We start from the raw sequence: 12,864 nt of genomic DNA, 5'->3' as shown, positions 1-12,864 counted from the left end.
AAAAATATAAATACCCTGCAAACCGGTCCTGCAGTTGCCTCCAGACCTGGAGGAGGAACGCACTCTGCACGTGCTCAGGAGTGCAGCTCAGGGCCGCCCACTCACCAGCGTTGTTGACGAGCAGCAGCCGCTCCATCGGCCCGTCCCTGCAGAGCTCCCAGGCGGCGTGCACCATGCACTGCGACCCGTCATACGAGGCCAGGTCAGCGGGCAGGCCGCGCACGTGGAGCGTGTCAGGAGCTCGTCCTACACTGGAGTAGGACCCTGGTAGAGACACATGCCCGACTGGCATGTTCTCTCCCTCCTGGTCATTCGTTCGGGAGCTTCAAAAGCTTTCTTCAGCCTGAGACTTCCGGGTTGGCGCCATCGTCTAATGGCGGATTCCCTCCGAGCTCCGGAGGGAATCTGCTCAACAGGGGTCGGGTCCTGCCGCGGCGACGCGGGGACCCTTAGAAACCACAGGCGCTGAAGCCTGTGGACCTGGTGACTCAGTGGGCACCATTTGCGCGCCCCCCGACCCGCAAAGAAGCCTTTTTAAAGGCTTCGGAACGGGGGACGGGAGTGGCGTGGTGCTGAGAGTTCGACTGCTTCCCCTGCTGAGTGAAGCCGCATGCCATGGATGGAGAGCGCTAACTTCTTCTTTTGAACATTTGGATTAAAAGCAACGACCCGTGAGTAACACGGTAATTGGACTTAAAAGGGAAATTTATTTCTGGGAATTCGGCAAGATCGGGCAAGGTGCTTAAAAGGAAGTCAGCCTACCCGCCTTGTAAACATCGTAAAGCAAGGATTTTATTACTAAGGTTGTGTGAACGCCTTTCTTTTTGTGGAAAAGAGCAATTAACTTTATATTGGGCCAATTTAAGTGACTGTGCTGGAGGATAAGAGAACGGAATTCACCCCTCCCCCAAAACCCGGGAGCGATCGGGGAGAGAGCCTGCGGAAGAGGTTTATAGATTTTGACAGCTGTCAAACTAGCTGTCAAAGTTGGAAAAAAAAAAGGAGAACTGTGTCTTTGCTGTCTTTGCTGGTTACATTTGATACAATTTGGTAACAAATTGTTAAAAATAAAGAAGAAAAGGTTAATTTGTCATAAAGTAACTAGAATCCCTCTAGAGGGGGTTCAGGACATTACAAAAATGGCTGTAAGTGGAAAAATACTGGCTGAACTGGAAAAGACCTTTCGTCTCTTGGGAAGTCTACAGGAGCAGACAAATGTTTTGACTATGAATGTAATAACAATGAAGGGAACAGTAAACAAAATTGCTGAACCTGGAAAGGATATGATTCAAGCTCCTGCAGATGAACAGGGAAGTGTTGTTGCTGATCCAAAAATCCTTATAGCCAAACAGGAGAAAGAGTCTGAGTCATTTAAAGAGGAACATGAGAAAGAAGGAGGCGCTGGGATGTTGCAGATGGCTAAAGAGAGCCAGAGGCCTGTTAAGTTGGAAATAATGGAAAATAAGAACATGACGATGAAAGTTTGGTTGGAAGTGAAGAATGGAAATTGGAGAGATCTCCTCTTATGGGGATCTGAAGACATATGGAATATAAATATGGCCAATGTTGAATTTGGAGCCTTTGGGACATCTGGACTTATGAGAAGTAAGAAACAAGATTTTGGCTCCATTGTTAAATATGGAGGTCTGGCTGGAAGAAATATGGACCTTATTGGAACAGAGCCTCTTCGAGATTCGGAATTTAAAATAAAGGACTATCAAGAAAACCGGCAGAGAGAAATTGAGAGAGGGTTAAGTGCCTCGGATGTGAGATCGCCAGGCTGATTTTGGATGGACTGATGGACTTTGGTTGGGGATCAAACCGGGAAAGGGGGTGGTAGGGCTTCGGGAATACAAAGGGTGTAAAAATATAATTTTGTTTTAATTAAGTTGGCTTTTGCCACTAACACAAAAATGGGGAATTTGGGGAGAGATTTAGGGCCGACCTTAGCTAAAGATTGTCAAGTTTAAGTATTGGTGCATAAAGACTGAGATTTTTAAGTTTAAATAGGTTAATTAAATTGATGGAGGAATTTAGGAAAAGTAGGTTAAGAATAAGTTTTGAAATATAAAGATTGAGGTTTAGAAGTTAAAATTTGATTAAGTAAATTGAATTAGAGGAAATAAGGTAAAGTGGGAGGGATAAAAATTGCTGAGCTAAAAATTGGAATTAGAATACAGGTGTGGGGAAGTCAAGGAAATTGGGTATGGAATGTAATTAAGGTAAACTTTTTTAACTGTTGTATTTTCTTCTTCTTTTCTTTTTTCTTTCTTCTTTTTTTTCTTTTCTGTTTTTCTCTTATACTCTTTTTTGAAAATTTCAATAAACATAATTTTAAAAAAAACCACACAAAAGCTTTCTTCAGCCTGAACATCACAGTGACCAATGCGAACAGACACCGGCACACTTAGGGATCCACAGAGTGTTCACAGTTTGCGTAACAGACCTCAGCAACTCAGCATTTTGGCTAATCTACTTAATTTACATATAAACACACACGGAGCACTGCAACATGGCTCACTCTCTCTCTAGCATCAGACAGCAAAGGGAAAAAGAACAAAGGACAATAGTCTCACTTCAAGGAACACAGTAACACAAACATCCTGTCTCCGTCACTTCCCACTCTGTGGAGTCAAAACATACACCGTCATGTGATAGACAAAAATCCCATGACTGCAATCATGGAGCAGGAATTCTAACATTGCCGGGCAGGCAGTGCACCGCTCACCCTCCAGCTGAAGCCCCATGATGTGCCCGTCAAAATGCCCATGGCGCAGCCCAGATCCGCCGTCTGCCTGCCAGCTTCTATGGCCATGCCAGGTTTACCTCAGCATGTGGGCAGCAAGGCTTCGGATTGGCTGCAGGACGTTCCTGCAGCCAATCTGAAGCCGTACCAGCGTCGTCGCCCACCCAGAGGTGTCCTTAGCTTCGGATTGGCTGCAGGAGCTTCCTGCAGCCAATTCGAAGCCGTGCCAGCGTCATGGAAGTCAGTCCCCGTGCGACGAGGCGTCTGTGGCTTCTTTTCAAGGAAACGCCACACTGGTTTAGCTCAGCGAGGGGCCTGACCAAGTGGGCGGCAGGGTCCCCGGGCCGGTTTTTCGAGCCTGGTGGGCCGGATTTCGGTCCCCGGGCCATAGTTTGCTAACCCCTAAATTCTAGACCACCTCCTAGTGAAGGCTAACTTAGTCAGCAGGAGAGGAGGAACATGGAGCAGGGCCAAAGCAAGGAAGGGAACTTTGTGTGGGCACAGTGCTCCATGCTGTTGCTTCATTCCTTGTCCCCACAGTACAGGGGCACATCAGCATAAACTTATTTGTGAAAGAAGCTGGGCCACAGGGAGCAGCAGGGAGCATCTGCATTGAGCAGGGAGGTGGAATCACTGCAATGACTATGATCAACGCAAGGAGGTCCACCCAGAGGGGACTCTGGTAAACAATAACAAGAATGAGAGTTGCTGAAAGGGTCAGGAATCTCGGAGTAAACATGCCCTGATTATGCCTGACAAGGCTCCTGTCTATAGAACAAAGCCAAGATCTTCCATCCTGCTCACTGTAGACCCACTCTAGGGCTCAGAATAGAGAGGCTGCAGTGCTGGACCACATTGAAATGAACTTGCTCTTTCAGCTCTTCTGACTGTGCCCTTATGCTGTCTCTGATCCTTATCACGCTGCTTTTCCCCACTGCTGTGGCTACGGATGGGGAAACCCTGTGTACTCCTAAGAAAAGCTATACTGAAGGCTACTCTAAAGACGGGGACCATATCATTGGGGGTATATTATCCCAGAATATTTTAGACAATGAAAAAGTAAAATTCCAAAGTGCTCCACAGCCTTTTTCATTTGCAACGGTCAGTCAGTAAGTATTTAACACTGTTTCAGGAAACCAGAATGTATCATCTGAGTTTTATCAGTCTCTGTGTAGCCAGACTCAGGTCTATGATGTTATTTCAGATCAGATCAGAACTGGTGTAGAATCAAGCATTTGCTTTCTTGAGTGAAAGCATATATTCAGGAGCAAGTAGGTTTTGTATGAATATCATTACTTTGCATTCATAGGCTCACCTGACCCCTGTGTTACAGATCTTTAGGTACCAGGCAAAAGCATTTCTCTTCTCCCAGACCTTTGGCTAATGAAACAATCTATAGCATTTTAAATTGTGGGTGTGGATGCATTTTTTGTGTGTGTTACTATGCTATGTATGTAATTTTTTATTTTTACGTTTTGCTTTTATATTGTAAACTGCTGTGTGATTCTTGGATGAAGGGTGGTATAGAAATTTAATAAGTAATAACAACAACAACAATAATAATAGCAATAATCCACCAAAATTCTAACAAAGCAATGCACCAGAGCCAAAATGCAAGGAGCTGGGTTGCCTCCACTCTGCCAGTATTTTGCAGGAGGGAAATTTAGGTTTGCGCAGTTGGAATAAAGCACTCTTTTGCCAAAAGCAACAAATCCACTTTTTAATGGATTTTTTTGTGATTAGGAAAGTTATGGGGAAATGCCCTGAAAGGTGTGGGATGAATGAATGATTAGCAGAAAGATATAAAAGTGAGCAAACGAGGATCAGTTCAGAACATGAATGCTCATTCCTGGCTATGTTCCACCTTCCCTGTGAGAGGCATTGTGTCTCTGCAAAGCTGTTGCTTGGGACTACAGATGTGCAACAGAGTGCTGTTGTGCTCTTGTCCAGCTTGCAGGCTCCTCTTTCCTTCTTATTGTTGTATAAACTCCTCAGATACAAATTGAAATAAATGCTCTGTAAAGACTGGAGATGGTCTGTCATTACCAGGATTGATGTTGCGTAAACAGAACTTAGAATACTTCCTTCCAGATTATTACCTTTTTTACAATTTACTTCTTAAAACACTAATTGGTGTCTTGTGTAGTTGGCCCTCATTGTATACTCCCTCTCTCTCCCTGTTCCGAAAGCAGAAATAGTCTGCTGCTGTTTCTCTCACATACCCATGTACATCCGCTTGTCCCTGCCCTCTTCCCTTACCTAGAGGGGTGTTGCCCTCCTTCAAGTACTGGTCAGCATTTCATTTGAAAATGGCAAAGAGATCCCCAGCTATCAAAAGACCATCCCCATACCATTAGCTCCCATTCACAAAACATCTGCCTGCCAGACTGTGCTATTAACCAGCAATTTGGCTAACAAATTCCTTCCTTCCTTCCTTCCATACATCTTTGCATACATACTTTTATGAATTGGGTGTGTGTGTGCAGACTCCCCATAATTACATGATTTAGTAAAAGTTAAAAATTAATCAAGTTTTAATGAAACTTTGCCAAATTCAGAACCCTCCTAGATTTAGTTATATGGAACCAAGCCAGCTTGGCAGAGCTGGATGGATGGGCCGTTAGCAGGAGACAAATGCTTTTATTTATGCCTATTTATTTATGCATATTTTAATGCATATTTATGCATTTATACAACCTGTACCAAAAGAGAGGGATTGGAGAGGGTCTCATTCTGCCATCAGGACAGCATTAGATGCAAAGAACAGCAAAAAGCCATCCCTGGTGTCTCCTAGTTTCAGCCTGTCATTCCCACTCACATGGAGCTCTGCTCCTTCTTCTCCTTCTCACTGCTAACCGTCTCCAAAGGCCTCCCTCCAGCCTAATCATTCAGTGTTGAAACCCTAAAGCTGCCCTTTGCCTCTGCCCACTAACACCCAGCAAAGATGACAGCCGCTCCCCCTTGCCTGGCTGTCTTGCCCTCTGATGGTTTCCTTGATGGGTCATCACTGGCCCATATCATAAAGACACCACAGGGAACAGAGACCCTCGTAAGTGCTCCTAACAACCCCTGGAATCTTGGACCACTGGTGGGGATTGAGGTGGCATGTAACAACACAATCAGAGTGTGGTACCTTCACAACACCTGTGCTGCTGCTTATTTTCCTTCAGGGGCTAGAATCCTCAACATATTGCTGGGTTCCCAGCTGCCATCAGACTAAGCTGGCATGTGGAGTTACCAGGGATGGTAGGATTAGTTAGGGCTACCATACATCCAGATTTTCCTGGAAACGTTCAGGAATTGGTCCTCAAAATGGCGTCCAGGCGGATTTTTTTGAATCGGCAAAATATCCAGGATGTATGGCGAGGGGGGGCGGTATTTTTAAATTTTAAAAAATCCATTAAAAAGCCCTCAAGAGCCCCAGTACTTTTTTTTCTTGGTGGGGAGGGGAGACATTCCCAAAAAAGGCTCAACAAGTTAGGAGGGGGAGTAGTTCAATATCTAGAACGCTAACGTTGGACAAACCTACAGTTTCCATTATTTCCAATGGGTAGCATAATCATCCCCATACCCTTCTGAGTACTGTCTGTCTGTCTGTCTAGCGCATTTTTAACTGAATATTTCCAGGGCAGTTCACAATAGAGTTACTGAGGTTCACTGTCCCACTGCAGAAAACTCAAGAAGAACTACCAGCACACCCTGGCCTTTGTGTTTGCAGTGGAAGAGCTCAACAAGGACTTTCATCTCTTTCCCAATGTCTCCTTGGGATTCCAGCTCTATGAGGATGGTCACAACATGAGAAAGAACCATGAGGCCACTGTTAGCATTTTATCTGAGAGGAACTGGACTCCTTCCGTGCTCCCCCTGCCTCCCAGCGCATATGATCTTTATTACTCCTACGGGAGGCCATCTTATGACAGCCTGGTCAGCAAAAGTCCAAAGGATAAAACCATCCCCAACTATCATTGCCATGGGCAGAGCAAGCTGGCAGCCGTCATTGGGGCTCTGACATCCGAGTCTACCACTGAGATGAGCAACATGTTGCAGAGCTCCAAGGTACCTCAGGTGAGTTTGGCCCTGTGCTCTGTTGCTGTACCTGACTCCTTCTCTGACTTCAAAATACTGGAACAAGCAAACAGGACAGATGTGACCAAATGACATAATGTAAATTATGTGTTCTTCAATCATATGCATGTAAAAACTTGCATTTTCCAGAAATATTTATCTATTTACTTAAACTATTTGCAGCCTACTCTCCTTCAATAGGCAATCCCAGGGCAGGCTACATTAAACTGATGCCACAGGTTGTAGCCTGCACAGTGAGAAGGAAGGGAGGCAAACCAACCTCTCCTTCTTATTAACTTCATCACAGTCACCAAGTGGATATCTTTATTTTATTTTTTTCCTGCCTGCCTCCACCAAATAGCCCTTGAACATTCTGAACTTTAAACTGGCCCAGTACTGGGAGGAGTGGTGGGGCGATTAGATTAGACCTCATTACTGGTAGGGTTCACACAGTACAAGTAAGAGAACAAAGGATTTGGTAACCTTCTCAGGACAGCTTACTCTATGGTCTTAACCCCTTCACACGTTAGAGTTAAACATGTTGGTTATAAGAGGCTCATTTACCTCACACTTTCAACCTTTAAATCAATTAGAAGGAAGAGGAGGAGAGTACATTCCCAAGTACATTTATATTTCAGGTTAATTGGCAGGTCCCTAGGTTAAAAGCCACCATTATACAACCATAAAATTAAACACAATGACAGGAGACAACAGCTGTAAATCACACCAAGAAAGTCGGAGTTAACTGTTGATTAGCAAAAGAGGATCTGGACAGGAGTGTCACAGCAACTCATCTCCTGCAGATCTTGCTCCCCATGAAGCAGTTGCTGAGATTGAAGGTCCCCGTCTCCCCAAAGCTGCCTAAGTCCTCTCTTCTCCAGGGTTTTCACAAAGCAATCTGAGACTGCACCTGCTTGAAACTAACTTCTCATCTGCCCTCTTCATGCCTCTCCTGGTTCTGAGAAACGAGTGGAGAGGGGAGCTCATCACAGCAGGAGAGGGAGATGCCCAAGCCCCTTCGCCAGCCGGACTCATCTCTGCCTCTTGGCCCTCACTTCTCCTGCTTCAGTTTCTGCCCCTGATTCTGGATGTCTCTCTGCCACAGATTCCCCCTGCTCACTAATCCCTGCTAACTCTTCTGCTTTCGGCACCTTCTCTTCCCAGTCTTCTCCCTCTTCTACCTCTGACCACTCATTGCCATCTACCACCAATCCCCAGCCTTCATCCCTTGGGGGATCCCAGTTGGTTTCTCTCACCAATCATCTGTGTCCAACCAGTCTGTGGCACACAAAATGGTTGAAGGTTCTGTGCCTTCAAAAAACACACAATATAAACCAGCAAGAAATAACAGCCCTTTTCTCCTTAGATCTGTTATGGCTCGTCTGATCCCATCCTGAGTGATAAGGTCCAGTTTCCTTTTCTGTATCGGACAGTCCCCAGTGACCTGGCTCAGTTCACCGGGATCATCAAGCTGATCCTTTACTTCCGCTGGACGTGGATTGGAGTAGTTTTTACAGGTGACGATAATGGCGAGAAGTTCCTCCAGGCCATGGAAGGTGAAATGCAGAGAAATGGAGTTTGCGCTGAATTCATCTTAAAGATGTACAGCATGAAGAACCTGGCTATTAAAACCATTCATAAGATGGAAGATGCCCTCACAAAGTCCTCGGCCAATGTGACTTTATTTTACGGCAGCACCAGTCACTTCTTTCATTTACAAGTTCTGAGCCGAAATCTTGAAACGAGAGGCAAGATCTGGATCATCACAGCCCAGTGGGATTTTACTGCAGGTCCCCGGCCAGACAAACCAGACTCAAATCCATTCCAGGGCGCCTTGTCCTTTGCAGTTCATAAGGCGGAAATCCCAGAATTTCAAGACTTCCTTCGGTCTGTGAACCCTAAAAAATATCCAAATGATATTTTGATGAAGCATTTCTGGGGTTTTGCCTTTGACTGTGTGATGCCTCCTCCCTACTCAATCCCAATTTATGGGAAAAGAAAATGCACTGAAAGGGAACGACTGGACAGCCTGCCTGTTTCAGATTTTGATATGAACACCGTGTGGCAGAGCTACAGCATTTACAATGCGGTCTATGCAGTAGCCCATGCACTGATGGAAATGGGGTATTATACTGGAGAAGGAGGGAGAAGGAGGAGGAGAAAAGGCCTTCTACCCCCATGGCAGGTATTATGACACAAATAATGTATCTGAGACAGAGGAGAGGTTTCAACAATGCCAGAGATAGTTTGATAGCCTCATCATTGCGTATGGGGTCCCCACATGATTTGTCAGGGCCCAGTGGTATCAGAGGCAAACGGGGTGGTCCACACAGGCCTGTGGTTTCAGGTTATGGAGTATACAGACAAGGATCCCAAGGCCGGAGGCATTTGATGTAGTCTAATATGTTTTTCAATTTCCAAAGCAGGCAGGTAAGAGGGAGAAGAGAGAAGACAAGTGGCTGAAAAAGGGTAGACACTCTGAGGAGACGTCTTTAAATGAGACCAAGAGGGACTTCATTGGCGCTCCAAATCACCTGATTCCTCAGGGCTATTGGCTGCAATCCCCCTTTCTGACACTGTCAGTGGGCCCTGTCCCACCCATAGATTTGAATATATTATAATATTCATTCATTGCATTAGCAAAGGCACCATCCGGTTTTAAATATATCCTGGATAATATGTATAGACGAAATCAGAGCATTGTTCCGCAAGTGCAGTTTGAAACACAGCAGGGGGGATGCCCTCTCTGGCTTTCAAGCTACTAATACAAACATGCACCAGAGTCACATTTTACAATATTCATATTAATTTAAACGTGGTGAATCAAGTTGCTAAATGAATGTACCCTTATCGGGTTTTATGACTCCCCTGAAATTGTTTGTGAGCTGGAACTGGTCTGTGACTAAAATTAATAAATTCATTCATTCACTAGCTAAATGTGGGACAGTCAGTTTATTTAAGTAAGTTCTTCTATCAGTTCGCAGTCATAATTATTAAATCATACATTAATGAAGAGAGATTTCTCCCTCCCTTGCAATCTCTGCCCTCAGCTCCACACATTTCTGAAGATGGTCAGATTCAATAACAGTGCTGGAGAGGAGGTTTATTTTGATGAGAATGGAGACTCCACAGCTACTTATGATATTTTCAATTGGATCGTGCTCCCTAACATCTCCCTGGTTAGTGTGAAAGTTGGAGGAGTGAAGCACCGTGGCCAAGACTTCTTCTTTGATGATGCTAAGGTTGTCTGGAAGGAACGATTAGGGCAGGTGAGACTCAAGAAAGACTCTGCTTTGGGTGCTCCACCCAAGTGAGGTATGGTAGATGGTTTATGGGGCAGCGCCCAATCCGTTGTGCAAGTGGGTTCGTTGTGCAAGTGTGCCAAATGAACAATAAGGGCACAACCTGAATCTGCCAATATGTGATTGAATGCCATCATTTGCAAAACAGCCACTTTAAAAACGCATTCCCTCCTGCACTTCTTTAGCATCCACGCTCCATCTGCAGTGAGAGCTGCCTCCCTGGATTTAGAAAAGTGGCGGAAAAGGGAAGGCCCAGCTGCTGCTTCAAATGTGTCCGGTGCCTACCTGGCCAGATCTCCAACCAAATTGGTAAGAATGTGGCCAAGGCATACAAACATATAGCGTTTCTGTTTGTGTTCTCTGTGTGTTCTGCATTTTCTTTTGAAATTCACATTTTTAATCTTGGATCAAACTCAGGAGAAAATAGTTCCCAGCATAAACCACCTGTGCACAGCACTGATGGGCTGGAGTCTAGTAAGTCACTAACCCATTTCTTTATTTCAGCCAAATCAGATTCCAGTGTTTTAAGAATGAGCAGTATCTTTTGTCTTTTAAGGGGGTGTAAACTGAATGTGTATTTGATTGAATAAATGTAGACGAGCTGCTTAATTAGCTAAGGCAGCTTTGAACAGAGGGGTTAGGGTATAGGGGTCAGTTGAGCTTTATATTTTTATTTATCTAAAGTTACACATGCTATTTAGCAGCACTGGGCTTCTGGGGAGACCAGGCTATAGCACAACTCATCTGATCCAAAAGATGGATGCATGGGTCTATGTGGTCAGTAGTGAGATTCAATTTGTGTTTTCCAGATATGGACCGCTGTGAGACATGCAAAGAGGACTACTATCCAAATGAAGCCAGAAACAAGTGTGTTCCCAAAAACCTAAGTTTCCTGTCCTATGACGAGCCCCTGGGGATTGCTTTAGCTTCCTCTGCTTTTTCTTTCTCGTTCTTGGCTATATTTTTGCTCGGAACCTTTATTAAACACCGAGACTCTCCCATAGTCAAAGCCAACAACCGAGATCTCAGCTACATCCTCCTCTCCTCCCTAATGCTCTGCTTCCTCTGCTCCTTGCTCTTCATTGGCCGGCCAAGGATGGAGACTTGCCTTCTCCGGCAGACAGCCTTTGGCCTCATCTTCTCAGTCTCTCTTGCTACGGTCTTGGCCAAAACCATCACTGTGGTTCTGGCCTTCAATGCCACAAAGCCGGGGAACAGAATGCGGAAATGGCTGAGACCCAGAGCTGCCCATGGCTTTGTGCTGCTCTGTTCTCTCATCCAGGCTGGGATCTGCGTGGTCTGGCTGGGAACCTCTCCCCCATTCCCAGATTTTGATACCCGCTCGGAGCCTGGGTACATTATCCTTGAGTGCAACGAGGGCTCCGTCACTGCCTTCTACTGCATCCTAGCTTACATGGGTCTCTTGGCTTTGGTGAGCTTCACGGTGGCCTTCCTGGCCAGGAAGCTGCCTGACAGCTTCAATGAAGCCAAGTTCATCACCTTCAGTATGCTGGTTTTCTGCAGCGTCTGGGCGTCCTTCATCCCAAGCTACCTGAGCACCAAAGGGAAATATATGGTGGCTGTGGAGATCTTCTCTATTTTGGCCTCCAGTGCTGGGTTACTAGGCTGCATCTTCTTCCCCAAGTGTTATATTATTCTGCTGCGGCCAGATCAGAACAGCCGGGAGCATTTCACTCGGAAATTAAACTCTGGAGTCCAACAGCTTTAAATCTGGAGACTGAAATACTGCATGTTGTGTGGTTGATTGCCAGAATTCGGATATCTGAAGATACGGCACGCCAGTCTCTCTTCCTTTTTTATCTCATTAGCAAGTGTGTTTTCACTTGGCGACATCTTCCTTGGCAACTGGCATAGCCTTCTGCTCCAGCCAGATAAGACCAAAAAGAGCACCTTGTCAGCAAATATTTCCACATGTGAGTGAATCTGAAACATTCTGATTTGCTTTGAACTTTCAAGAGGCCGATCCTTCACAGGATCCTCAGTGTGATGAACTTGCTCACAAGTTCAGCTTGGAAGCAGGATAGAGAAAGGTTCAACCCTCACCCCAGGCACAAACTGTGGTGGCTGCCAAAAGCTTCTTTATTAACAGTCGTGTGGGTGATGGATGTGGTGTTGTGTGATGCCGTTCTGCCCACTACAATCCCACTTCAGTGAGTGCTTCATGTGGAGAGCTGTGAAGCCTGCCCCTATGTTTTCTTGCATTATACATGATGGGGTGAAGCACACATTGGGTTATTTCCAACTAACGCATCCTATCAATGCCAAGATTTTCACTTGCACAACAGAACTTTCCTACCTCTCCTTCCCCTGCACCAGAGCATTGGGGGAACCCCAGTCCAGATTTAGTTGTGGGGGAGTTGGGGAAAGTTCCATTGTGGAAGTGTAAATCCTTGCCCTGGTGGGACATGTTAGCTGGATACCACTCAACATGTCTGAGCTTCAGACACAAACTCATTATGTAGTCATGACCAAGTCACTATCTTGACCTCTAATGGAGGAAGGGAGGAAGTTGCCTTATAGCCCTGTTTAAGGAAGCTTTTGATGTTTAACAGGTTATTGTTTTTTAGTGTTTTGTTGGAAGCCACCCAGAGTGGCTGGGGGGACCCAGCCAGATGAGCGGGGTATAAATAATAAATTATTATTATTATTATTATTATTATTATTATTATTATTATTCTGAATCAAACCATTGGTCTATCTTTTTCATCATTGTCTACAATAACTGGTAGG

General features: G+C 45.2%; 1 protein-coding gene across 1 annotated transcript; it reads left to right on the top strand.

Annotated features, from left to right (window-relative positions):
- Positions 1 to 173: 173 nt before the first annotated feature.
- Positions 174 to 11,958, top strand: LOC128419229 (vomeronasal type-2 receptor 26-like). Its single transcript, XM_053399656.1, has 6 exons — positions 174 to 202; positions 6,418 to 6,811; positions 8,178 to 8,909; positions 9,862 to 10,080; positions 10,299 to 10,422; positions 10,923 to 11,958. The coding sequence occupies exons 1-6, from the start codon at positions 174 to 176 to the stop codon at positions 11,840 to 11,842; spliced, it is 2,418 nt and encodes an 805-aa protein (XP_053255631.1). The 3' UTR covers positions 11,843 to 11,958.
- Positions 11,959 to 12,864: the final 906 nt, after the last annotated feature.

Source organism: Podarcis raffonei, chromosome 8, assembly GCF_027172205.1.
Source record: "Podarcis raffonei isolate rPodRaf1 chromosome 8, rPodRaf1.pri, whole genome shotgun sequence".
Classification (NCBI taxonomy): Eukaryota; Metazoa; Chordata; class Lepidosauria; order Squamata; family Lacertidae; genus Podarcis; species Podarcis raffonei.
Note: the sequence above shows the minus strand (reverse complement) of the source record. Positions and strands in the feature narration are given on the sequence as shown.

Coding starts and splice junctions, on each gene's coding strand:
- LOC128419229 (XM_053399656.1), top strand. CDS start 174: ATGCACTGCGACCCGTCATACGAGGCCAG. Junction 8,910..9,861: donor TTTACAATGCGGTCTATGCA/GTAGCCCATGCA, acceptor CTCTGCCCTCAG/CTCCACACATTTCTGAAGAT. Junction 10,081..10,298: donor GGAAGGAACGATTAGGGCAG/GTGAGACTCAAG, acceptor GCACTTCTTTAG/CATCCACGCTCCATCTGCAG.